The 25,184-nt window shown below is 39.1% G+C and overlaps 2 protein-coding genes across 2 annotated transcripts in view; both read right to left on the bottom strand.

The window, feature by feature from the left end:
* Positions 1-2,147: 2,147 nt before the first annotated feature.
* Positions 2,148-7,751, bottom strand: LOC121729565 (seminal metalloprotease 1-like). The gene is made up of 6 exons (XM_042118119.1): positions 7,634-7,751; positions 6,839-7,051; positions 5,015-5,124; positions 4,182-4,392; positions 3,475-3,611; positions 2,148-2,384 (listed from the first exon to the last, which is right to left on the bottom strand). Exons 1-6 carry the CDS (start codon positions 7,749-7,751, stop codon positions 2,148-2,150), a joined length of 1,026 nt encoding a protein of 341 aa, XP_041974053.1.
* A 6,622-nt stretch (positions 7,752-14,373) lies between these two features.
* The window catches only part of LOC121729324 (nuclear hormone receptor FTZ-F1 beta), a 41,195-nt gene continuing 30,384 nt past the window's right edge, over positions 14,374-25,184 (bottom strand). Inside the window, exons 3-17 of the mRNA XM_042117798.1 lie at positions 24,882-24,997; positions 23,967-24,099; positions 23,007-23,170; positions 20,186-20,318; positions 19,532-19,658; positions 18,934-19,072; positions 18,634-18,743; positions 18,181-18,392; positions 17,421-17,560; positions 17,128-17,208; positions 16,666-16,875; positions 16,172-16,308; positions 15,723-15,838; positions 15,176-15,330; positions 14,374-15,024 (exon numbers count right to left, since the gene is read on the bottom strand). Of these exons, the coding sequence (XP_041973732.1) occupies positions 14,920-15,024; positions 15,176-15,330; positions 15,723-15,838; positions 16,172-16,308; positions 16,666-16,875; positions 17,128-17,208; positions 17,421-17,560; positions 18,181-18,392; positions 18,634-18,743; positions 18,934-19,072; positions 19,532-19,658; positions 20,186-20,318; positions 23,007-23,170; positions 23,967-24,099; positions 24,882-24,997 (2,078 nt within the window). The 3' untranslated portion in view covers positions 14,374-14,919. The remainder of the gene's footprint in view (positions 15,025-15,175; positions 15,331-15,722; positions 15,839-16,171; positions 16,309-16,665; positions 16,876-17,127; positions 17,209-17,420; positions 17,561-18,180; positions 18,393-18,633; positions 18,744-18,933; positions 19,073-19,531; positions 19,659-20,185; positions 20,319-23,006; positions 23,171-23,966; positions 24,100-24,881; positions 24,998-25,184) is intronic.

Here is a 25,184-nt window from a genome sequence, read left to right as displayed (position 1 = left end):
AATTGTAATATCATAGATACATTAAAACTGGAAAGTAAACACGATATAATATTATACAAGCTTTTACATAAATTACACTCATTTCATTAATCAAAATAAAGTACTTTCAATTTTTAACCGACTTCCAAAAAACGAGAAGGTTATATATTCGGCTGTGGATATTTATTTTGTCAATTGAGTGTAGTTCGTAAAAAATGTATTCTAGACTCTTATTTATATACTACTAGGTATCATATTTCCCGCAACTTGACTGCGTCGGAAATAATAATTAATTAAAAATGTCAGTAGATGAACCCGAGTCCCGATAACATTTTATAACATACTGTCCTTCTATATCTATACATATTACGAGTATAAAACAAAGTCGCTTTTTTTCCCTCATGTCCCTTTGTTCCCTTTAATATTTAAAACTATGCAACGGATTTTGATGATTCTTTCAGTGTTAGATAGCCCATTTATCGAAGAAAGCTATAGGCTATATTTTATGACGCTAAGACTAATAGGAGCGAAGAAATAGAGAAAAATGTGAAAAAACGGGGAAAATTATTTGAAAAAGCTTACTTGAACGCGCTATTAATCTCAGGAACTACTGGTCCGATTTGAAAAATGATTTCAGTGTTGGATAGCCCATTTGTTGAGGAAGGCTATAAGGCTATATTTTATCACGCTAAGACTAATAGGAGAATGTGTAAAAAACGGGGGAAATTATTTGAAAGGGCATATCTCGCGAACTACTGGAACTAGACCACGTGAAGGATCATAGGCTATCGATTTTAATAATTTTTTCAGTGGCTATATATTTTAAACCCGTGCGACGCCGGGGCGGGTCCCAGTATGTTATAAAATGTTAGCTATCGGGTAGCAGTACTAATTTTTTTCCCTTATAATTTTAACAAACTTAGTTACTTACCTACTTCATCATCTGGCTATAAAATATAATAACCACATTTTTTTATTTGAAATCATTTTTCCGGCCCTAAAGCCTTCATTTATGCAAAAAAAAATATTTTTTTAACTGTTACTTACCTGCTTTAGCCACTAACGTCTTCAATTGTTTACTGTATAGAAACAATTTTTTCTTGACATAAAAACTATCTTCCGTCTTTTCCCAACACTAAGGGCCTTTTTCACCACTTCCTGATAAAGTGCCAAATAGCTATGTCCACATTGTACCCTTTCATCTTCAATTTTCGTCATCAACTTTCATACTGGCGCATTCAATAATTGAATGCGTCAAGGAACGCAACGCCAATATTGTCATTTTTGAAGTTTTGGATACGGTCAGAGGGCATGCGTCGTGGGCATGCTTCACGTTCGTTATTAACTGCGCTATAACGCATGCCCTTGACGAACAGAAAAAGGCACAGTGTGGATAAAGTTGGCTATCCACAACTTTTTTGACAGATTCTCCATAGTCTCTATCTGTCAAGTTAAGTGGTGGATAACCTATCCAGCACTTTTTAAGAAGTGGTGAAACGGGCCCTTATAGTATTTTAGTTGATTTTAGCAGCTCAGTGTGAACTGTGAAGACGTACCAGACATACTGTTGCGTTTATAATATTGGTGCGTACTATATTCTTACTTTACTGAATATTATTATTATATATATACTGAATACCTATATTATTTTCACAATTCACAAGGTTTTGTAAACTACATTTTTCTACAACCTACGAGCTAGCTACGCCGTAGCAGCTCGTAGAACTTCGTAGCTGTGTGCTACGCGCCTCTACGAGGAACTGAACAATATAAAAACACATAGCTAATATTGTTTTAATTATGTAGCTGTTCCGAACACATTATTATAAATACATAATAAGCTGTCGTGTCAGCTATATTATATATTTACACATTAGTGGAATATATATTCGTGCAAACGCTAAATATGCCTGCATGCCTTATGAATATAAAAAGGATTTTTAAATGATACCAATTAAGAATTTATGCATAATTTAATATTGTTAATTCCCACAATTATAAACATTGCTAATTCAATTATTGTTCTTATGAGTTATTTTTCATATATTAGTATTTGAATAGTGATAGAGATAGTGTATTTAAATTTTAAAGTTGATTATAGCACAGGAAATATATCAATGATACAACTGCAATGCTTGTTTAATTAATTTAATAAATGATTATGATTATTATTGCTCAACATTATCGACAACGACCACTTTATCACTCTCCTCCATCTTGTCTTCGAGATCTTTTACTACCACTTTCTCGCTCTTGTCTTCAAGACCAAACTCCCTGTCCACCTGTTCTCTCAAGCTGGTAACGAAGTCTGCAGACCAGGCACCTGGGCAATTGTAATGACGGTTCAGTCGGAGCCAATCATACCAGGAGACGTATTCGATCTGACCCATTTCACCGTCGAAACTCTGGAAATATCGATAAATTACAAAAAAAAATATCAAGCACTAGATGACGCCCGCAATTCCGTTGCGCCAAAACTCGTTTATCGCGCGGGAACCGTACAAATTAGCCTCGAAGAAGCTTGGTGTTCTTAACAGAGCGAGACAGTACTTCAGTCCGGACAACTCTACAAGGCGCAGGTTCGGTCTCATATGGAATATTGTTCCCATCTCTGGGCAGGGGCGCCAAAATACCAACTGCGCCCTCTAGATCGTATCCAACGAAGGGCCGCTCGAATTGTTGACTGCCATAGTGTTTCAAACAGCTTAGACCCCTTGGAATTACGCCGAGACGTAGCTTCACTCTGCATCCTCTATCGGTTGTATCACGGGGAGTGCTCTGAGGAATTGTTCGGAATCATACCACCTGCAACTTTTCGCTATAGTCCCACGTGAAAAGCATACCATCCTCATCACCTTAATGAGTGGCAGTCTTCCACCGTGCGTTTTTCGCATAACTTTTTGCCGCGCACTGTAAAACTCTGGAACGAACTGTCACCAGCAGTATTTCCGGACCTATACGACCTGCGAACGTTCAAGATAAGAGCGTATTCCCTCTTAAAAGGCCGGCAACGCACCTGCAGCTCTTCTGATGTTGCGAGTGTCCATGGGCGACGGTAGTTGCTTAACATCAGGTGACCCGTTTGCTCGTTTGCCCCCTTATTTAAAAAAATAAAATAAAAACACTTATCCGGGACAAAAAGTATCCTATGTCCTTTCTCGGGACTCAAGGTATACGATGATCAAGATCTTTAAGAATTCGAGAGTGGAACAATAGACTTATCTTAAAGACAGAACTACTGGGAGTTCGGCCCAAAGTTCAAATAGCTTTTGGAAATCCATCTTACTCAGTGAAAAACTTAAGGAAAGAGAGAGATGTATTACACGTACCCTCAGCGGCACGATGGTGGGCAGGCCGTTTTGCGGGAGAAGGCGTGGCTGCTGTAGTGCATGCAGCTGGTGTACTCGTACGGCAGGCCCAGATTGCTCACCAGGTCGGAGCCGTGCCGGTCGAGGTTGTACTCCAGAGAGAGATGGAGAGATGTGTTACACGTACCCTCAGCGGCACGATGGTGGGCAGGCCATTGCGGGAGAAGGCGTGGCTGCTGTAGTGCATGCAGCTGGTGTACTCATACGGCAGACCCAGGTTGCTCACCAGGTCGGAGCCGTACCGGTCGAAGTTGTACTCCATACCTGGAAGTAGGAACAATATCATTGGTGTCCATCGTTATCGTCATCTCGACCGATGCTCGAGTATTGCCGTTATTACTTATTTTAGACCGGCTTTACAGCGTATAGCAAATCGAAATTGAACTTTAATATGTAACTACCAAAAGTATATATTTAAAAGAGAAATATACATTTATTTGCGGGAACAAAGCACAACGCACCGTGTCGTGTTGTGCTGCGATATGCGTCCACCTAGCAGTACATATTTTACACTGATAGATTGATATATAATATTGGACGGAATAATTTTGGAAAGGAGTACGAACCTTTGTGGCATAGGCCATCTTGATTTTTTTCTTGTGCTCGGAAGTTTTGAAAAAAAAAATCAAAATGGCTGGCGGCTAGATATGCCAGGCTCCATACAAAAATGTTCGAACCCTTTGTAGCATAATATGGCTGATGTAGAAAGGGTTTCTACAATAGAAGAATAGACAAAGTATGAAACATTTTGTTCCTTAAAATCGAACACTACTGTATTCTTTAATTCTTTCATATATCTTTTGCCATATAGCTAGTCTGCAGGCTGAGACTTACCAGCGACAACATTATTGAACTGAATGCGGACATAATCGTCCCTGTTGTACGTGGACTGCATGTGGAAGAAGCCGAGGATATGGAGCCACTCGTGGATGATGACGCCAGTCATGAAGCAGCCGCGGCCGGGCACGTCGCGGGCCAGGTTCATGATGTGGACCCCGCGGCCCACCCAGTAGCCCACATGCGCGTAGCACCCGTCCGGACGACCCTGGAAAGTATGATGATACCACCCGCCAGTACCGGATTTATATTTTTTATGAGTATAGGCATAGACTAAGGAAATGCATAATTCGTCTATGGTATAGGCCACTTTTGTTTTGCCGCCAAATCCAGATCCAAATCATAAATCCAGAGCAGCCACGTCCATACCGTAGTAGCGGTAGGAATGTGTGGTGTCCCAATTGCCGGTTAAAAAACTTCCTCTCTCACATTTGGCGCCACTTAGTTTCCAAAAGATAAGCCCATCCTACGTAATGAAATGAATGGCATTACTTAAGTCGGATGGCATTCTATCAGATTCTGCTTTGTTCTAGCTAATCTTGAAGATATTTTTTATTGTATAATGCGGGGACCGTAATTACATGACCTCTAGAGCCAAACCCCAAAACATCAGACTAGGAGGTAAAAATTTTGAGAAGCAAATTTTTAGCAGAACTGTGCATAAGCACAAACAGGCAGGTTGAACCAGAGTACAAAACCTTATAGAAAATCCAGATAAACTTCGACGGTTGATTTCGCAATGATCTTGATAAATAAATCTTCGGAAAACTTTTTCACTGAAACTATGATATGACCATGAACTCAAATAATGAAGTCTGGTAACAACTCACAGTAAGAAGGACATAGTTGTTCTCCCAGGCCAGCTTCCTGCGGAACCTCACGCATGCGAAGTGCTCGATCCAGCGGATTGAGTCCAGGATAGCCTGCGTCTGCGCAGCGTCTGAATTGCAATAGGATAGTTTTGTTTCACGTTTTAAATAAGGGTGCAAACGAGCAAACAGGTCAACCTGATGGAAAGCAACTTCCGTCGCCCTTGGATACTCGCAGCATCAGAAGAGCTGCAGGTGCGTTGCCGGCCTTTTAAGAGGGAATAAGGTAATAGGGGAAGGTAGGGAAGGGAATAGGGTAGGGGATTGGGCCTATGGTAAACTCACTCACTCAGCGAAACACAGCGCAAGCGCTATTTCACGTCGGTTTTCTGTGAGAACGTGGTATTTCTCCGGTCGAGCCGTCCCATTCGTGCCAAAGCATGGCTCTCCCACGTAAATGTAATTCTTTGTATTTAGCGGCATAATAATTATTACCTGCAGCTACCTACTCTCGAAATGATTGTACTATCAGTCGTAGTACATTATGCAAAATATGTAGATTATCCCTTATCATATCTGCGTTAGTAATAATCGAAACAAAAATGCATTATATATTATACAGGATTATTTTTTGACCAGTGTTGATTGTACTAGTTATATAGTTGTCAAAAATAAAAAATACTAGCGATTTTTGTTACTACCCCTTTGGAACAAAAAAACAAAAATATCAAGCCTGGACTTATCCGCTAAACTACTAAAAAATCGGCCAAGTGCGAGTCGGACTCGCGCACGAAGGGCTCCGTACCGTTATAGAGCAAAAATAGGCAAAAAAATGTGTTTTTTGTATGGGAGCCCCCCTTAAATTTTTATTTTATTTTATTTTTATATTACATTTTTATACGGAACCCCTTAAAAATGTGGATGCATTACGCATTTGAGGCAACTCGTGCGCCGCCGCCGCCGCCGCCGCCGCGCCCGACCGATCGCTTACCTCACCTCGCCGCCCCTACTCATACCGCACCCGTTGTCGCCTTGTAATTACTGCGCCCAAGCGGTATTAGATTAGAAATGAAAAAAAAGTGAAATACTTAGCGGCCGGGCTTATACTCTATTATCGATACCAATGACGTGGTAAAATTTATTGTACTGGTGAAAAAAATAATCCTGTATAATATTGTATCTTTGTTTCAGCATATTATGTATGAACCCTACGTATTCGTCATGGTAAAAAATCGGTCAAGTGCTAGTCGGACTCGCGCACGAAGGGTTCCGTACCGTAAAGGAGTGAGCACACCGGGGTTCATGGCAAAAATCCGCCTCCATACAATTTGTATGGAAGCGGAAATCCGCTGCGCCCCGACACAGTGTGCGATACGCGCATCCGCTTCCATACAAATTGTTTGGAGGCGGATTTTTGCGATGAGCCCCGGCACGACCCGTCTCAGTGTGCTCACTCATTTATAGAGCAAAAATCGGCAAAATTGTGTTTTTGTATGGAAACCCAGTAAAAAATGTTTGAAAAATCATGTTTGTTGTATGGGAGCCCCCCTTAAATATTTAATTTATTTTGTTTTTAGTATTTGTTGTTATAGCGGCAACAGAAATACATAATCTGTGAAAATTTCAACTCTATCTATGACCGTTCTTGAGTTACAGCCTGGAGACAGACGGACAAACATCGAAATCTCAGTAATAGGGTCCCGTTTTTACCCTTTGGGTACGGATACCTAAAAAGACCTTAATTTTATTGCATTTTTCAAAAAAAGTAAATTCTTTGTATTCGAAGGCACAGAATATATATTAGTAGTACCAATCGAAGGTTAAAAAAGGCTTCTTAATCCTCACCAAACTCATTAGCCCCGAACTCATACACCACCACATTCCCGGGCCACCTGGTGTCTGGCCAGATGTAGGCGTTCCTGCCGGCAGAGTAGTCGGCGAGTATGCCCTCCACCTGCCAGTCGTCCAGCAGAATGTCACCCTCGAACTTGCCGCTATTCTCCCACACGTTGGCGTCAGGGTTCTGCAGCATACGGGAGGAGAGACGGACGCCATCATCTGAAAATTGCAGAATTTATAGTATGTATGTAACAATACTTTAGGGCCGTGGTCGTCGAATTGCGGCCCGTGACAAAGTAAATTATTTGAATGGTCAACTATACTACACAATGGTTAAAATTACGCCATATTTAACGATAAACGTAAGCGGCCAATTGTAGCCGGTTATCGTTAATGTTTACTTAACAAATGTCACAATAATAACCTAATCCAGTTTTATGGTGTGGAGGTGTGGTGCAACCGAGTAGGTGGCCTACCAAGTAGAATGGCGAGATAGTAGTCGTGTCCGTTTCGTTTTCTTCAATCAAATTGCGCATGCGCAAAGTTGATTTACGATTTACAAACCTCAATGAAACATTAGATATAAAACAAATCCATAGCCGAATATATTATAACCTCCTCCTTTTTGGAAGTCGGTTAAAATTTCCTCATCCGGGTATTTAATCAAATTCAATTCAATATTTATATAATAGATATTATAATATATTAAATAGTTTAAGCAGGATACATAGCGCATCGTAATATGTCATTTGATAACATATTTTAAAGTATCTATTTTATATTATTTAATATTTACGTTACCTGTCCGGCTGCTCTCCAAGTATTTCCTGAAGGCCTCAATGTCCTCCCTGGAGCGGGAGACGGGAGGGCCAGCCAAGGCCAGGCCCAGGACACACAGCGCTGCAGCGATTCGGAGCATTTTTACTTTTTAGACCTAGCAACCTTCAGCCAACTTTATATTATACCCTATCGACAGATTAACAGATAATGCTAAGTAGATTAGTACGTTATCGAAATCTGTGTCTTAATTAATTTTAGGTAAAATGTGTGCTGCATTATTTTACCGCCAATAATTCAAATAACACGGTATAACGCAAGGTCGTTTTTGCCTGAGCCGATTTAAAATACATGAAAATGCTTCAGTTTTAGGAATTTTCAGCAAGCCTTTAGCTTCAGCAATGATTTTTAGGGTTTCGTACTCAAAGGGTAAATAACTGTGTTTTATAAAAAGATAAAACCGACTTCAAAATTGTTTCCTGAATTGAACAATACCTAGTACAACATAAAAAGAATTATTGAAATCGGTATGGTAGTTCCACAGATATGCGTACACAAACATAAAACATACATACATACATACACTTATGAAATTATTTTTTATTTATGAAATTAATAATAATATACGAAAATTGGGCAGTTCTGGAAATATTACATACTTACATGCGCATCGAATTGATAACCTCCTTTTTTTAAGTCGGTTAAAAACGGAACCCTATTACTAAGACTTCGCTGTCAGTCTGTCTGTCAATCTCCAGGCTGTATCTCAACAACCGGTACCTATAGCTAGACTTCTAAATTTTTTTCAGATTGTGTAATGTGGTTGCGTAATTTTTAAAAGTGACGCCAGCCCCCTTATACAAAGTATCTTTCGTTAAAAACGATGACGAAATTCGTTATCAAAATGTATGCGGTTTGACATAAGTCATCGCTAAATGACATTTCGCTTTCGAAGCCTAATGTCAAATCCCATACATTTTGATAACGAATTTCGTCGTCGTTTTTAACGAAAGGGACTTTGGCTACAGCCCCTGATTCTATTAACTATGGTCGCGTAGTGATTCTTCCGCGTGGGCGGTGCTTTCGGGGTCCAAAGAAAAACTTGGCCCACCTCTTTTCGACTGCGTCCCGCAGCCCTAACGATTCTACAGAGTATGACAAAACTAAGTGATAATACTTTAGGATGTGTTCGTGTACCTTGTAAAAGTAGCAGCGCTGAAAGACGATTTTTCTTTCACTTTTGTTTGGGAAAGCGTCCCAGCGTCACGAGTTTCCCCATACACAAGTGAAAAACATGTGTCTTTCGTCGCTGCCACTTTTACAGTGAACTACAAGGAACACGCACATACCCTAGTAAGTATTATCACGAGTAGTTTTGTTACACCCTGTATATAAGTGTCACCACCTGAGGGCTGAGACGCTCCCACTCTCGCCAGGCGTATTGTCCCCTCAAACAGCTCTCCGTAGGCCAGCATGTATGACGTGTCGTCTGGATAGCAGACCAAACGTGGCCCACAAAGAAGGGCCGCTCGCAGGATGCGATGGTAGCCGATGTCACATTGACGGAGTCTGTTTTTTTTTTTTTATTAAATAAGGGGGCAAACGATCAAACGGGTCACCTGATGGTAAGCAACTACCGTCGCCCATGGACACTCGCAACATCAGAAGAGCTGCAGGTGCGTTTCCGGCCTTTTAAGAGGGTATACGCTCTTTTCTTGAAGGTTTGCAGGTCGTATCGGTCCGGAAATACTGCTGGTGACAGTTCATTCCAGAGTTTTACAGTGTGCGGCAGAAAGTTACGCGACTGTATTAATAATATAAGGTCACGAGTTTGCGGGTGTAAGCACGTAATCTCTATGTACGCTCCCGGCGGCCGGCGGTCCCGCCCCCCTGGGTTGATTCAGACCGCAACGCGACGCGCGCGCGAAATCTGTCAAATCCATACAAATTTATGCCGCGCCGCGCCTCGCCTCGCCTCGTCGTGTTGCGGTCTAATTGACCCTAATAGTATATCCACACATGCCGCCGGCTTATACGTAGTGATTTAAATATTCTCTTTGGCTTATACCGCCGGGTTTGCCACTGGCTTTCAGACTGCCGAAGCCGGTGGCATGTGTGGTTAGCCGGCGGCATGTGTGGATACACCATAAGACGCTAAAGCCCGTAGGCCGTAGCCCGTAGCCTATAACGGCCTATTTGTAAATCCGGGGCTAGATGTATATGTATAATATAAAATATAATATATTGTGTTGTATCCTTATAGGTAAAAGTCTACCAAATGTTTAGTCTTTTGGATAAAGTCAAACTAGGTTTGCCACCAAGGGCGTCGCCAAGGGGGGGGCTGCGCCATCGGCTGGCGACGCCCTTGTTTGCCACAAACAAAACTCACAACAAAAACACAAAAAAAAACATTATACGAAAAAAAAGTATTTTATTTTTTCTATATATAAAAAAAATAAATCAGTAGCTTTACAAAATCTATCAATATAATACTTATTACAACATTGGACAACTCTCTTCCCTCCTAATCTTTAATATAAAAATTATTCGGTTCAACCTCGCACATCCGTCACCTAACCTTACATTATCAGTTCGATAAAACATAGTTGCCTGTATTACATACTGTACAGCCGGGAACATAGTAGCTGGAACTATAATTCAAGATATATTTTTTTATGAAATAAGGGAGCAAAACGAGCAAACGGGTCACCTGATGGAAAGCAACTTCCGTCGCCCATGGACACTCGCAGCATCAGAAGAGCTGCAGGTGCGTTGCCGGCCTTTTAAGAGGGAATAGGGTAATAGGGGAGGGTAGGGATGGGAAGGGAAGGGAAGGGAATAGGGGAGGGTAGGGTAGGGGAATGGGCCTCCGGTAAACTCACTCGGCGAAACACAGCGCAAGCGCTGTTTCACGCCGGTTTTCTGTGAGAACGTGGTATTTCTCCGGTCGAGCCAGCCCATTCGTGCCGAAGCATGGCTCTCCCACGTATAAACCATAATTCAAGATAATAATCAAGATATTATAGCTAACTAGCTCAGTCTCTAGACTCGCAGAATGACCTAACGCTACTTGTCTTTTTCGCAAACACGTTATTCGAGGCGGCGAGTAAAAGGAAAAAATAGCGATAGCTTCATGGCCAAAGTCTTAAATAGTTTTCTGTGACCGGGTACTTTTTTTTTCAAATATACAGCGGAAAACAGAATAATTTTACAAATGGAAGAAAAAGGTACAGTTTTATTGTTAAAACGAAAATAAAGTCGTAGCTCATAGGCATAGCAAGTTAAAAAAAAAGTGCGAGTAATCAGGGTAATTTCGGAAAACAGGGTAAGTCCGGATAATTCTAGTTAACGTTAAATCACTGAGTATTTTATAAGCCTGGAATTATGGTGATACAACAAAGTAGCATAACATTGCTTCGCAAGCGAACAAAACATCTGATAATTTAAGGTTAGTCATAATTATCCGGACTTACCCTGTTTTTCCGAAATTACCCTGATATAATTTTTTTATTTTTTTTACTAATTCGTACAGTAACAAGCTAAGCTACTGCGTTCCCGGCCGTGGCAATAGAATGCGAATCACAAAAAAAATCTCAACCGATCGACGTCGATTCATCTGGCACGTTTCACAAACTCCATACAACTAAAATGAGCTGAACTACTAACTAAATAAAGTACTTGTGCCCTTAGCGTTATAATATACAACATCATTCTTATTATTAAAAATATTTACTCCAGTACTCTGACTTCACTAAAAAATGCAGCTATATTCCTTGTTCAATTCAGTCCATTCCCTAATAAAAAGCAAAAGTTCAATACTTCAAGAAGGTAGGCACGAACTGGATTGAAAAGGGAAGAAACCTGCATTAAATTTGCATTAAAATCGGCATACATGCTTATCCTAATCAATGACTGCCTCTATCTGTCAAGTTGCTTGTCCGAAGCAGACAGTTAATATAGCAGCATAGATTTGGATAAGCAAGTAACTGTTTTGCTAATAAGGGGGTATAAATACGAGTATAAAAATAGTTTACGTTGAAATAGAGGGAAACCTTCAAATTATCGTCTCTCTCTGTCTATGCGAAAAATCGTTATAAAAATGTACATTATATTATGTCAAATATAAAAGCAGTAAATAAAAAAAAAATGTGACTTGCTAGACAAATTTTACCGCTTTACAAAACTAACGTTATCTTACCAATGCCGGTCATTAGTAAGATTACTGCGTTAAAAAATAAGAAATATGTATTCTGTTTATTCATATCTAAAGTCATAAAATTGAAATTCAAAAATTCACACAACTTACAGTTTGAAAATTTTCTTAAATATTTGAACTTTAGAAGTTCTTTCTTTTAAGTATTTATAATAATAGCTGGTTACGAGTAGCGACAGTTCAAAAAAAGCTTATTTTTTTTTTATATTGCTTGACAAAATATAATTACTCACACCTATAATATCTAACGAAAAATATGAAAAATCTTGTTATTAAAAAAAAATTACTCTGTTCTTGCAAACTAAAGAGTTTTCAAATCCGATCGTTTTAATCCATCGCAACTGGTTTCTTAGAAAGCGAATATAAGAAACCCATATTTAATCTAATAATATGTGTTACTTTTAAGTGAATTTTATCTCCCTCAAACTGTCGCAACTTTGAACATTATGCAATACAAAAATTCATAAATTTCTTAACCTAATCCTATGTACACAACTATCCTACATAATAATATTTTCAGATATATTCATATAAAAAAATATTGCAACAACAAATTGCTCTGAGCAACATCTTAATTACGGCAGTGAGTTACTGGTTTTAGCTGACAGGCTGATCAGCTTATGCGAATAGACAAAGCGTTTTATATATTATCAAATATATAGACTTTCATAGTACAAGATATATTCCTAAGAAGTAATTTCTATACTATACATGGCAGAAGCAAAATATAAACAAACTAAAGAAGTCACAAAAAATTTTACCACGTGGAAGTTTGAAAAACAAATAAATAAATCTATTGTATAATTTTTTAAGTTTTTTTTTAGAAATACAACATTATGAACAATATATCCGAGCTAAAAACCTTACCTAATTTCAAGTGATAACATTGTATTGTAGCCAAATTTATTTTGTGTTTCCTACAAAAAGCAAAGCATATTGATTTAGGAAAAACTAGGAAGGCAGTAAAATACATAATTATGTAAATATTACAATAAAAATTAATAAATATTACAATAAGTACTAAAAATGCAGTATTAAAATTCCAGTAGGTAGTATTAATTACTATGATTTAACTAGCGCTCTACTAAGTATTTACAAATCAAAAGAAATGTATGTAAGACTGGTCGATTTAACTTATTACAGTATCATTTACTGTAGTTTTTTATTACGTACACACCTATGCAAGAATGAATTATAAATATTACTTTATTGACACTAATCGCCATTTAAAATTATTACTTTTGGACAGTTTATTTATATTTTCATAATATATTATATGTATACTGGAACCAGATATCTATGTTTTATCTTTTCTATTACAATCAGTTTAATTAATTTTAATCTAAACAAAAAATACTACCAAATCATGTGTAGCATTATAGCCCACATCTACTGAGCTTTATTAAAGTTTAGATACAAATGAATTTAATATTTGAAAATATTCTAATAGAAACACCCTACTTATTTATTTTAAAACATTTAAAATGTTTATAATGGCAAGATTTTCCATAAAAGAAAAATCGAAAGTAGTTTTGTTAAAAATTACTAAACGGTAGATCATTATAAAATAATTATTGTATCTTAGTTTTTAAATATTTTTCTACGATTTCTTCTTTATAAGTTTTGGGATAGCTTTCGTGTGTATTTTGGAACTTGATACAATGGGGGTTACCGCGTGTGAATTTGCCACTAGAGGCGCTAGTGTCGCGCGAGGTCCAAAAAAGTTTATTTTGTACTAGTTTTAGCGGCCTTCGTGACAAAAATTATTATTTATCCAATATACTTACTGAAAAGCGGATCTCATTCGTAAAATTATCCCAAAAAGTATTATTTGGGAATCAAAATAAATGGTTTGAGAGCGAAATTAAGAAAAGAAAGAATAATCTTAAGTATAAAAATATTCAGTTATTAAAAAAATTGCAAAATTAAAGGAGATATTATTTAAATTTAATTAAATAAGTATGATTATTACGAATTCGACTTAGATAGCTATATGCTTCGGACCTTATTCGACAGTTGCGCCAACTTGTGAGCAAAAAAACGGTAGCCCCCATTCGTTTTGTTTCCTCAAAACCATTGATGACTTGGATGTTTTAATAACAAACCACCATTTAGTATAATTCCGGAGCATCTCTTACACTACAATATAACCTTAAATATACAAAATCTACAATTTATATACAAATACGAGTATAAGTCTCATTTACATCTAGTTGCTCCCGTGGCCTTATTTACAATTATAAAAGCACTTGGCAGTGTGGTTTCATATTATGACTTAAGGGCTTGTGACGATTTTATAAGACAGGAAAAACAGGGTAAGTCCGGGTCCAAGTATTTTGTTCGCTTGGCACCACAATATGCTGTGGCACAATACAAATTGTCAACATATTGCCAGGCAAACAAAATACTCGCTGATTTTGCGGTATTTTCAATTATCCGGACTTACCCTGTATGCTGTATCCGAACTTAGCCTGATTAGCTTTATATTGTTTTAAATTGTTCTTTTTCTAGACAAAAACGGTGATGCTCATGATGAAGTTTCGAATTTTGATAAAATTAAAAAGGAGGGTAGCTTACGAAATCCTGATGATTAAGAGTAAAAAATAATTCGTTGTTTCAGATAATCGCCACAGAATTTGCTGTACATTGTAAATGAGTAAGTAAAAGCAGTCTTAGTTGAAGGCCAAAAGGGCTTAAGGCAATATCGTTATATCACTTGACGAACGTCTAACACAATATAAATAATATACAGTACACCAACTTTAGAACAGGCCGTCGCATCGCACACAAATAAATTCAGAGTGTCCCGTGAAAATGCATTTGGCTTCGATACCGAAGTTAGATGTCAAAAAATTATAGGAATTGACATAACGCATCGCAAGCGATATGAGAGTTAGCAATGCGTAATATCAAATTCCATACATTTTTGACATCTAACTTTGCTATCCAAACTAGCGAATGCATTTTGACTAACCATTCATATAGCTTTAATGGTCACGCAGAATTTGTGCGATTTTAAGGACGCGCGCGCGGCTTAGTTAATCTACTGTATTATAATATTTATACTGTGTACTAGCCTATTGACACTTGAGCAATATCAGTGGTCGCCCCTCAGCAGCTCCATGAGCAGGTTGAAGCTGGGGCCGTCGCCGTCTTTCTTGTTCGCCGGGTTCAGCATCTCCTTGCCGACTTGCATAAAGAACTGTAAGCAAATATTTTATGTTATTACTTATTAGTTTGAGATGGATAAGGAGGTTTGTGTGAGGGGGAGATTGTTAACCAAGCAATTTGCAGATACGTCTACAGGGTATATTTATTTGTACATATGTGTGTGTGTATGTGTGTGTGTGTACCTGGCAGGTCCGCTGCAGGTCCGGGATGCGCAGCAGCAGCTCGCCGAACTTGGCGGGCTGGTCGGGCGAGTGCGCCGACGTGTACGCCGCCAGCGCCGCCAGAGCCCGCTCCTGCGACACGCGCACCTTCTCTGCCTCGCGCAGCTCTGCAGCGTCTGGAATTCAAATGTACTTGTTGTTGCGTATAGTCCAACCCCCTTACTAATAAACGCTGTATAAGCTTTGAATAGTTATACAGTGTTTTGCCTTCTTCAATCCAATTTAAAATGTCACTTGTGTGACAGGAACAAAACACAACACAACAATTCAAAGCTTATGCAACGTTTATTAGTAAGGGGGTAACTCTTTAACACGAGTGAAAGGGACATAGTAGCGACGACTGTCTCTTTCACTCGCCTGCGAAAGCTACTCCGTTTTTACATACCGAGGTGCGTTCTAACTTCTAAAAGAGACAAATTGAGTTAATGTTCGGATGACCTCTACGATCGAAATATTGTGTCGTGAGCGGTCTTGAGGACACTACAGCATATCCAGTGGTCTAACATACCTGAGGTGAGCAGCACGATGACCTTGAGCGCGACGTACTCGTACCGGTCGACGCGCAGCCGCCGCAGGTGATCCGTGAAGCTCAGCATGCGCTCGATGCACGGCGTCAAACCGTACCTGGGGAGAAGAGAGAGAAGGTTACAAATTGGTTCGAAAGCCTATTCCCACATTGGCAAACTAGCTACGACTAACCCTATATTCAAACTTGACCACGCCTCATCAAACAGCCTAACGGGCGTTTTAGGGTGTAAACATGGCTAAAATGAGAATTTACGCTGCTATTAGTCTTAGCGTGATAAAATATAGCCTATAGCTTTCCTCGATAAATGGCTGAAATAATTTTTCAAATTGATTCCTGAGATTAACGCGTTCAAACAAACAAACAAAATCTTCCGTTTTATAATCTCTTCTGCCATATAATATTAGTATAGATAGTATAGATGTACTAACTTGGCGCTCTGCTGCAGCGTGATGCCGTTGGGACCTCCAACTCGCACCTCGCCGGGGCAGGCGACGCCGCGGTAGCAGCACGACAGAACCAGCAGCTCGCACCAGCTGTTGATCAGCAGGCAGATCTGGTCGTCGATCTGCGGAGAGATGTGTTAGTTAGGGTGTGGAGATATCTATTATTATCTGAAAGGGTGGAGATTGGGAGAAGTTTCCCAAATTATAAATTAACCATGTTGCTAATAAAAATATATACAATGGATACGCTCAACAATGTTTTTCCTCGTCTATCTAATGGTGTTAAAATAAAGATAAAGACTAATAAATCAGTGAAAACATTTTTGAAATCGATAATTTAACTTTTGTAGTATCAGAGTCGGACTACAAATTTAAAATAATTTCTTGTGACATCACGCGACCCGTTGGAGATAAAATATAACTAGAAACATATCTGCAATGATCTGAATAGTTTATAGAAACACCCAGTACACACTCACCGAGATATTCTTAAATAACGGCAGACTCTTGCACCACTTTACGATCTTGTACAGTCTATGATCAGCGACATGACATAGATCAGCCAGGAAGTCAGCGCTGGCGGCGGTGGCTGTGATGCCGGACGCCGCGAGTAGGGGATTCGAGCCCGAGCCCCGGTGCGGGAGCTCCGACTCGTTGTACTGCCACAGGTGCTCCACGTCCATTATCTCCTGAAAATTATTATAGACCATAAAATAATCAGGCTCTGGTTTGCGGAAGTCGTTGGAATGAGATGTATCCTTCACTAGCAATTACCCGTGAAGTAAGCCAAAAGGTGTACGCAAATGAGTGCACGCATGAGTGGAGCATTTACCTCCCTTCCATTAAATGCAGTATTTTCAAAATGGCGGTGTAGATGTTATGAACAGGTAGCGCTACTTATTCAATGTCGTTTTTACTAAAGTTGTTAACAGTGTACGTACTTGCAATAACGGCGGTATGTCTGGCGTGTGGCGACTGCTGCTGCCCTCGCCTCGACTGCTGTACGACGCTGGGCCGTTCACCTGCAATGTCACAAACACAAGTTAATATTAGGTGAAACAAGACATAGCATATAAATATTGTAAATGCGAAAATGTTACAGCTGTGTGTTGGCTGTCTCTCAAGCAGCAGACAGAGTTTTCAAGTAATAAGTGTGGAAGCACTTTAAGTCTTATAAAAGGCTCGTTTTATCCCTAAAAAAGTGTACGGTCACCGTAATAAAATATATACTCACACAAGTGAGGCTGGAGGCGTGTCGAAGCGGCGCGGGCGGTGCGGGCGCGGCCAGCAGCGAGCCGGTGGACGCGGCGCCGGACAGCGAGTACGAGCACTGGTACGTGCTGCGCCCGCCGCGCGTGCGGTCCTCGCGGATCGCTGCAACAAATTATTTATTTATAATATTTTCTTTAAATCTTGCAGCTCACTACTCATAAAACTTCAATTACTACAAAACAAAGAGCCAACAAATTTTAAGGCTGATCAGGATAAATTCGGATGATTCAAATTTACGCTTTATAAACGTATTTTATTTGCCTGGAACCGCGTTAGATATCATATCAAAAGAGCGTAGGTATCGCATGGTGCTGGACGAAAACTTACTCGCAATAATGTAAATTTGAACTATCCGGAATTACCCTGCTTTACTTTTATCGGGTTGATCATTATCCGGAATTAGCGTGCTTTACTTTCATTGGGTTGATAACGATCAACCCAATAAAATATGACCCCCCGGATAACGATCCGGAATAACCTTGCTTTACTTGTATCACGATAAAAGTAAAGCAAGGTAATTCAGGCTTTCCATCAGGTGATTCGTTTGCTCGCTTGCCCCTTAATTTTTTTTATAAAATAAGGGGGCACGTTGATATACCACGCTGCAAACCTTCCATATCATTGATGTGGTTTTCTAGTAAATTCTAAATTTAAAATATGGTTCGAAGCTTTAAAAAAGCTTTTTTAAGACTTTATGTGGCAGATTTTATCAATTTCCTCACCTTCAAGTTTCATCCCACAGCATAGGCACTTGTCGAATCGACACGCGGGACACTTCTTCCTCGTCGCGACAGTGACGGGACAGTTCCCGCCGCGTAGACACATGTAGTTCTTGCGGTTCTGGACCGTGCGCTTGAAGAACCCTTTACAGGACTCGCACGAGAATATCCCGTAGTGGAACCCGGAGATCTTGTCGCCGCAGATGGGACATGGACTAGAAAAAAGAGATTCTTTTTAATATACTTTTTCTATGTTGCTGCTATCTCTTGCGCGCTCTTATGAGACACATGAAAAAGAAACTAAACTTTCTGGAAACTAACCTAAGTTGTTATATTATGTATTGATAATACTTTTTTTAACTTAACAATGCGTTTATTTGACTATTGTTTAGAAGTTAACCCGGCACAGGATACTCTATACTAAGTAGGTGCAAGGTTGATTTCTGCGTGTTGTACCTGTTGATAAGCTGCTGCCTACTGATCCCCTGGTGGTGATGTAGCTGCTCCCCACCATCGTCCTCCTCGACGCCACCAGCCTCGCGATACACCAGGTGCGGATGCCGGCTCTGTGGAAAAAAGACGTTATTCGAACAAGCTTCGCAACAGGATAATAACCGTAGAAATATTAGAATAAAAAAATAAACGAAAAAAAAAACTGTCCAAACGAATGAGTCCATAATCGAATTTTCAAAATATGTTTATGACTGAATAAATACGATGGCGCGTACATCGCGTGCGTGTGTGTGAGTGTAGTACCTGCACGGGTGAGTGCGTGGGCGAGAACTCGGAGCTGTATGAGTAGCAGGAGGAGTGTGATGCATCGCTGTTGTTGCGCGACAGCGACGGCGTGTACAGCCGCTGCGGACGAGGCGACGCTGAAGGACTGCTGTATACACTGTGGAGCATATTATTGTATATTAGAACAGGGCAAATGTGTAGGCTGATCTTTAAGACCGCTGGGCGCGAGAGAGGATAACTGACGCTCTATTTTTACCAAAAACAAGTGTTTGATCACGAATCGCTATTTATCAATAACATCCATCTAATCACTGTTCTGTCAATAACCTCTCAGTGTTTTTTTGACACAATGCTTTAATACCCATAATTTTTCTTTCAGATCTTCAGTCTTTTTATTGCGCCAAAAATTCTAAATGCTAATAAGTAATACATGGTACGCAATGTATATTTTTTGACACAATTGCCCATAATTTTTCTTTCAGATCTTCAGGCTTTTTATTATATACGCCAAAAATTCTTAATACTAATAAGTAATACCTAGGTCTCTGTATGTGCGGACACGTTCAGTTATTACACTAAAATTTCCAAATGCCAATATCAATAGTTCCTACCATACCTGTGAGTATACATGGAGTGTACAGCGGAGTCGGTGCTGGCGCTGGACTGCACGCGCGGCAGCCGCCCCAGCAGCGGTGAGCCAACACTCAGGATCTTCTCCATGCTTAGCGGCTCGCATTTCAATTCTGATGAATGGAGATTAGAATTATTATTAGTAAATAGTAGACGACACTGGGCTGAAAATGATGATGACGTTTTCCAAGGCATGGGTTCCAGTTTATTTCGATTTAATTTCAACTCTGAACAATGAGAAGATTGGAATTAATATTGACTACATATTTGTTCAGCGGTGAACAGTTATAGGTTGATTAAGATGATGATATTCCAAGGTCAGTCTACCACTTGGGTATTTGATAAAAGTTAAGGAAAAGATAAGAAAGGGAAAAATATACTGTGAATTAACAGCAACGACATTGATATCATACAGGAGAAATCAGGGTAATTTCGGATACAGGGTCGATCCGGATAATTCAAATGCACGCAATCCACCACATGGTGGCACGACAAAATAACTTATCGCACTAGTAAAAAAAATACTGACTAGTAAATGAGTTTTTGCCCAGAATCGCTTCAAAAATCTGGACCTACCCTGTATCCAAACTTACCATGATTTTCTTGATATCACTAAATGACAAATTCAATATGGTCTTACCTGAAAGCTGCTCCTTTTTGATGGTGAGGTTCTGTACTTCAGCTAGCGGGTTCGGTGGCGGCTCGAACTCCGAGCTAGGCTTGCCTACGGGGGAAGACGGCCGCCGCGACAGAGATAGACTGCTGTCTGATATCTGGCGAATATAAGAAATATTGTAGGTAAGTGGGCCCCTAGATGATCAATTTTATTTTGCAATATCGTTGAACAATATTATCAGGGCGAGCGAAGAGAGCCCTAGTATATCCCACAACCTGTACATTTTGTGGTACACTTTAGGAAAAAACTATCACGCCTATTGATTTGTGATTTAACATAGTAATTTTTATTTATATGTAGATGTGTTATTAATTGTCAGTCACAGGTTTTTTATTTGTAGATGTGTCATCATCAGTCAGCCAAGGTGTGACGACGCGAGCCCCCACAAAGCTTGGCTTGTAGCTAGTTTAACAATTTATTTGACAAGCATTGAGATATAAGTAATAATAATAATAATAAAGCCTTTATTTATTCCTTAAAAATATTGATTCCATTACAATATCTGGATACAATATTATGATAATTGGCGTAACATTACAGATATTTTATATATTTGTATTATGATTATTTTATAACAATACTTACACATTACAGTCATGGTTTAAATTTTATTATTGAGATATAAGTACTACTACTTATATCTCAATAAAAAAAGGCAAAAATGTATGGGGTCTGGTATAGGGTTCAACAAGAATTGATTGTATATTTTTTGGAAGGTGTACCCATGTACATTAATGACCAATAGGGCGCTTGTCAAGATTCGTTGTACTTTTTGAGTAAAGCCACGTTAAAAGTGACATCAGCGCTTGTACATTTCATGCGATAACATCACGTTATATTATAATTTATAACATGATAACGAATATACGTGGGAGAGCCATGCTTCGGCACGAATGGGCCGGCTCGACCGGAGAAAACCGGCGTGAAACAGCGCTAGCGCTGTGTTTCGCCGAGTGAGTGAGTTTACCGGAGGCCCAATCCCCTACCCTATTCGCTTCCCATCCCTACCCTCCCCTATTACCCTATTCCCTCTTAAAAGGCTGGCAACGCACCTGCAGCTCTTCTGATGCTGCGAGTGTCCATGGGCGACGGAAGTTGCTTTCCATCAGGTGACCCGTTTGCTCGTTTGCCCCCTTATTTTATAAAAAAAAAAAGATCATTTTTAGGGTTCCGTAGTCAACAAGGAACCCTTAAGTTTCTGTCTGTCCGTATGTCTGTCCACGGTTTTGCTCAGAGACTATAGGACCTACAAAGCTGTAATTCGGCATGAATGCACATATTAATGATGCCGACAAAATGTTATATAAAACCTTATAGTACCTCCCGTACACATCAAGCGGGAATGATTTTTTTTCTCGTCCACCCCACTGTGTGAGGTGTCGTTAGATAGTTTTTTTTTAAATATTATGAGTATTCATTTTCTGATTTAAAGATCCATTTGTGAAATATTAAGTTTTAAAGTGGAAAAAATCGTTAGAGTCCAGTGTTCCCCACTTCTACCAGCTAAAAGGTTGTTTCTGGAAATGTGAAAAACTTCAAGGGAGTATGAAAACTATCAAAGCTAAGAAGACTTGAGTAGGTAATAGGTGATTAACTACAAAAATGTATTCGGCGAAGGATAAAGGAACTTTTCGTTCAAACTCCTTTGAACGTAACTGAGATGATGTTATTAGTAACTTGTAAAACACGTTATAAAATATTATGTACATTCATTGACCATACAAAAATGATCAAAAACTAGCGACAATACGGAACCCTATGTTGCGCGTGGCCCGATACGCACTTGACCGGTTTCAAACCTAGTAAGTATATAAGGAATGTTGTGAATTGACATATAACACATACAATGTAAGCGAACGACTGACTAATTAAAAGAGAGAGCGAAAATCGCCCGCGCATTGTTACCTGATCTGCCGTACAAGGGTGAGCGGTATGAGAGAGGGGTTAAACTACTACTGTGAGCGTAAATCTAGGGTGTACAGTCTAAGACAAGCAATTCCTTGCCTTTCTAAGCGCCAAAAAATTTTACCACTTAGACGATAAAATCTACTTCAGTGTCGCGGGCCTTGTACATTGACTACAATGATTTCGTTAAGTACGAATGTTAGGGACTGGGCGCCATATAACTTTTTACCTACTCACTAAGGCCTATCTAATGGTGTATAATTTATCTTTGTTGAGAGTTGAGACTATATACCCAAATGCCTATCATCCTTTATAAACCCACCTCCAGATTAAAAATCAATCTCGCTGAGTTTATCTACCATGAAAGAAATTGATTCATAGATGTCTGAGGCATCTGCCTATTTTGTGGCTAACCGATAGGTTATTTGGCCCAGTTGTGTCAATGCTAGCCAAGATCTATCGACTGAGTTTGGCATCCGATATCTGATGCTCATCTGCACTTGAATAATTCCTCTGAAAATTGCATCACCACTATGTCACTTCGAAAGAGCTATCCTTTTTTTTATGAAATAAGGGGGCAAACGAGCAAACGGGTCACCTGATGTAAAAGCAACTTCCGTCGCCCATGGACACTTGCACACCAGGAGAGCTGCAGGTGCGTTGCCGGCCTTTTAAAAGGGAATAGGGGAAGGTAAGAAAGGGGGTAGGGAAGGGAAAAGGGTAGAGGATTGGGCCTCCGGTAAACTCACTCACTCGGCGAAACACAGCGCAAGCGCTGTTTCGCGCCGGTTTTCTGTGAGCCCGTGGTATTTCTCCAGTCGAGCCGGCCCATTCGTGCCGAAGCATGGCTCTATCCTATACTCTTTTTACATTAACTCACCCTGTTCATACTAAGACTTCTCTGATGCGGCTGCAGCGCGTTATACTTGAGGTCCAGCACGCGGTCGTCCTGTTCGTGCCGAGGCTCGGACTTGATGGTGACATTGCGGAGAGTATCTATGGAGTCCCGAGATGACTGCAGCTCAAGGGAATTGCTGTTCTCGTCTGGAAAAGAAATTGTGAGTACTGAGTAGTTTAAATTAATTTGTATCATATTAGTTTTACCAACATCAAGCTTTTTCATATAAAAAATAAATAAAAAGAACAGAGTGTTAATAATAATAATTATTAAGATTAAGTCGGTACATGACGTTTGTCGTAACAAGCTTTGCTGCTACTAGGTCCACTTGCACCTTGTCTATATTTTTTTAGTTTTTTTTTTAATTATAAGTATTTTACAAATACGAATTAAGTTAGAGTGATGAAATGATATTTGATAGGAATGATAAATGTATTTAATAAACTAGTTAAAGGCACTATTACAAGTTACAACTAAAACATAGTTTTTATTTCCACCGATAGATGGCGTTACATACTCCATTTCATGTTAGAACAACGAGGAGAGAATAAGGAACGCGCAATAAATATTTTGCCCAAATAAATATTTTTATATGATATAATTTATCAGATTTTCCGTCTAATTTAATATAAGAAACGTCAATGTTTTGCAGAATGAATACATTATACAACGAATTGGGTTCATAGAAAAAAAACTTTCTTTTCAGAGTTTTTTTTTCAGAGGCTTTTCGCCCTGGGTGTTTTTTTTGACTCTTTTTGATGTTTTTTTGATTCTCCAGTCGAGCTGGCCCATTCGTGCCGAAGCATGGCTTTATCCTATACTCTTTTTACAGTAACTCACCCTGTTCATACTTTACTACACTATAAAATCTACTATATATTATAAAATCAATTGCAACAAGGTACCTAATATTTTATATGTGGAGGATACAAAGGTATTTACCATTATTCCCACTGGTGTCTATGACCATTTCGGAGTCGGAGAGTTCTCCTTCCCACGACATTGGTCGCTCCTGTGAGGGATTTGGGGGCTCAAACTGTCCACTCGACCGTTTCTTCTTGTTCCGCATATTGACCTGAAAATATATTGAAGCAGTTGAAGTTTGACCAAAATATACAACAGACAATCAGTATTTTTAAAGTGATATTTTTATGGTGCGCTGTAATTTACAATTGTAAAATGAAATATTTACCTAGAATTGAAGGGTTACGTACCGATACAGAGCAAAAATAGGCTGAAAATTGTGTTTTTTGTATGGGACCCCCTTAAATTTTTCTTTATGTTAATATTATTATTTAATATTAAAGTACACATACCTATAAGTAAAGAATGTGTGAAAAATTCAAGTGCCTACCTATTGCCATTATTGATATAAAGCGAAAAAGGCCGAAAAAATCACGTTTGTTGTATGAGAGCACCCCTTAATTAATATTAATTTTATTTTGTTTTCAGTACCGTATTTATTGTTATAGCGGCAACAGATTATACAATCTGTGAAAAATTCAGAAGTCTAGCTATAGCGGTTCTTGAGATACAGCCTGGAGACAGACAGACGGATAGACAACGAAGTCTTAGTAATAGGGTCCCGTTTTTACCCTTTGGGTACGGAACCCTAAAAAGGAATTTAATAATATTAAATGTACTAAAATTACAATGAACAACGATCGAGACAAAAACACAAACCAGAAATTACAAGTCAGAGTTTTTCAACCTGTTGGTCAGGACCCCTTGACCCCTTTATCACGAGATAACATATTATAATGAATTTGTTCACAAATAGGTATTTACATTCACTTGGGTAATGGGTGTAGGTAACTAATTAGTTATTATTATCAGTTGCAAAAAAAATCTAAATACCTCATATTGATGTTGATTAAAGTCAATTTTTGATATTTCGGCATCAGTGGAGTCCTCGTCGTGGATGTCCGACGACACGTTGATGCGGACTCCGCTGGAGCTATACGAGAATTGACCTGGAACGATAGTGATGTTCGTCGGTTTTATCGATATTTTTTATACAATATACAATCAAGGCTCATTGATAGTATAAACATAAACAGAAGTACATAATATATTCTAGAGAATCAGAAGTACCTAATATGTAGAGAATAAATTAAAAAAGTGTAGAGAATAAACTAAAACATTTAGTTTTATTTACTT

This window comes from Aricia agestis, chromosome 8 (assembly GCF_905147365.1).
Source record: "Aricia agestis chromosome 8, ilAriAges1.1, whole genome shotgun sequence".
In the NCBI taxonomy this organism is placed as follows: Eukaryota; Metazoa; Arthropoda; class Insecta; order Lepidoptera; family Lycaenidae; genus Aricia; species Aricia agestis.
Note: the sequence above shows the minus strand (reverse complement) of the source record. Positions and strands in the feature narration are given on the sequence as shown.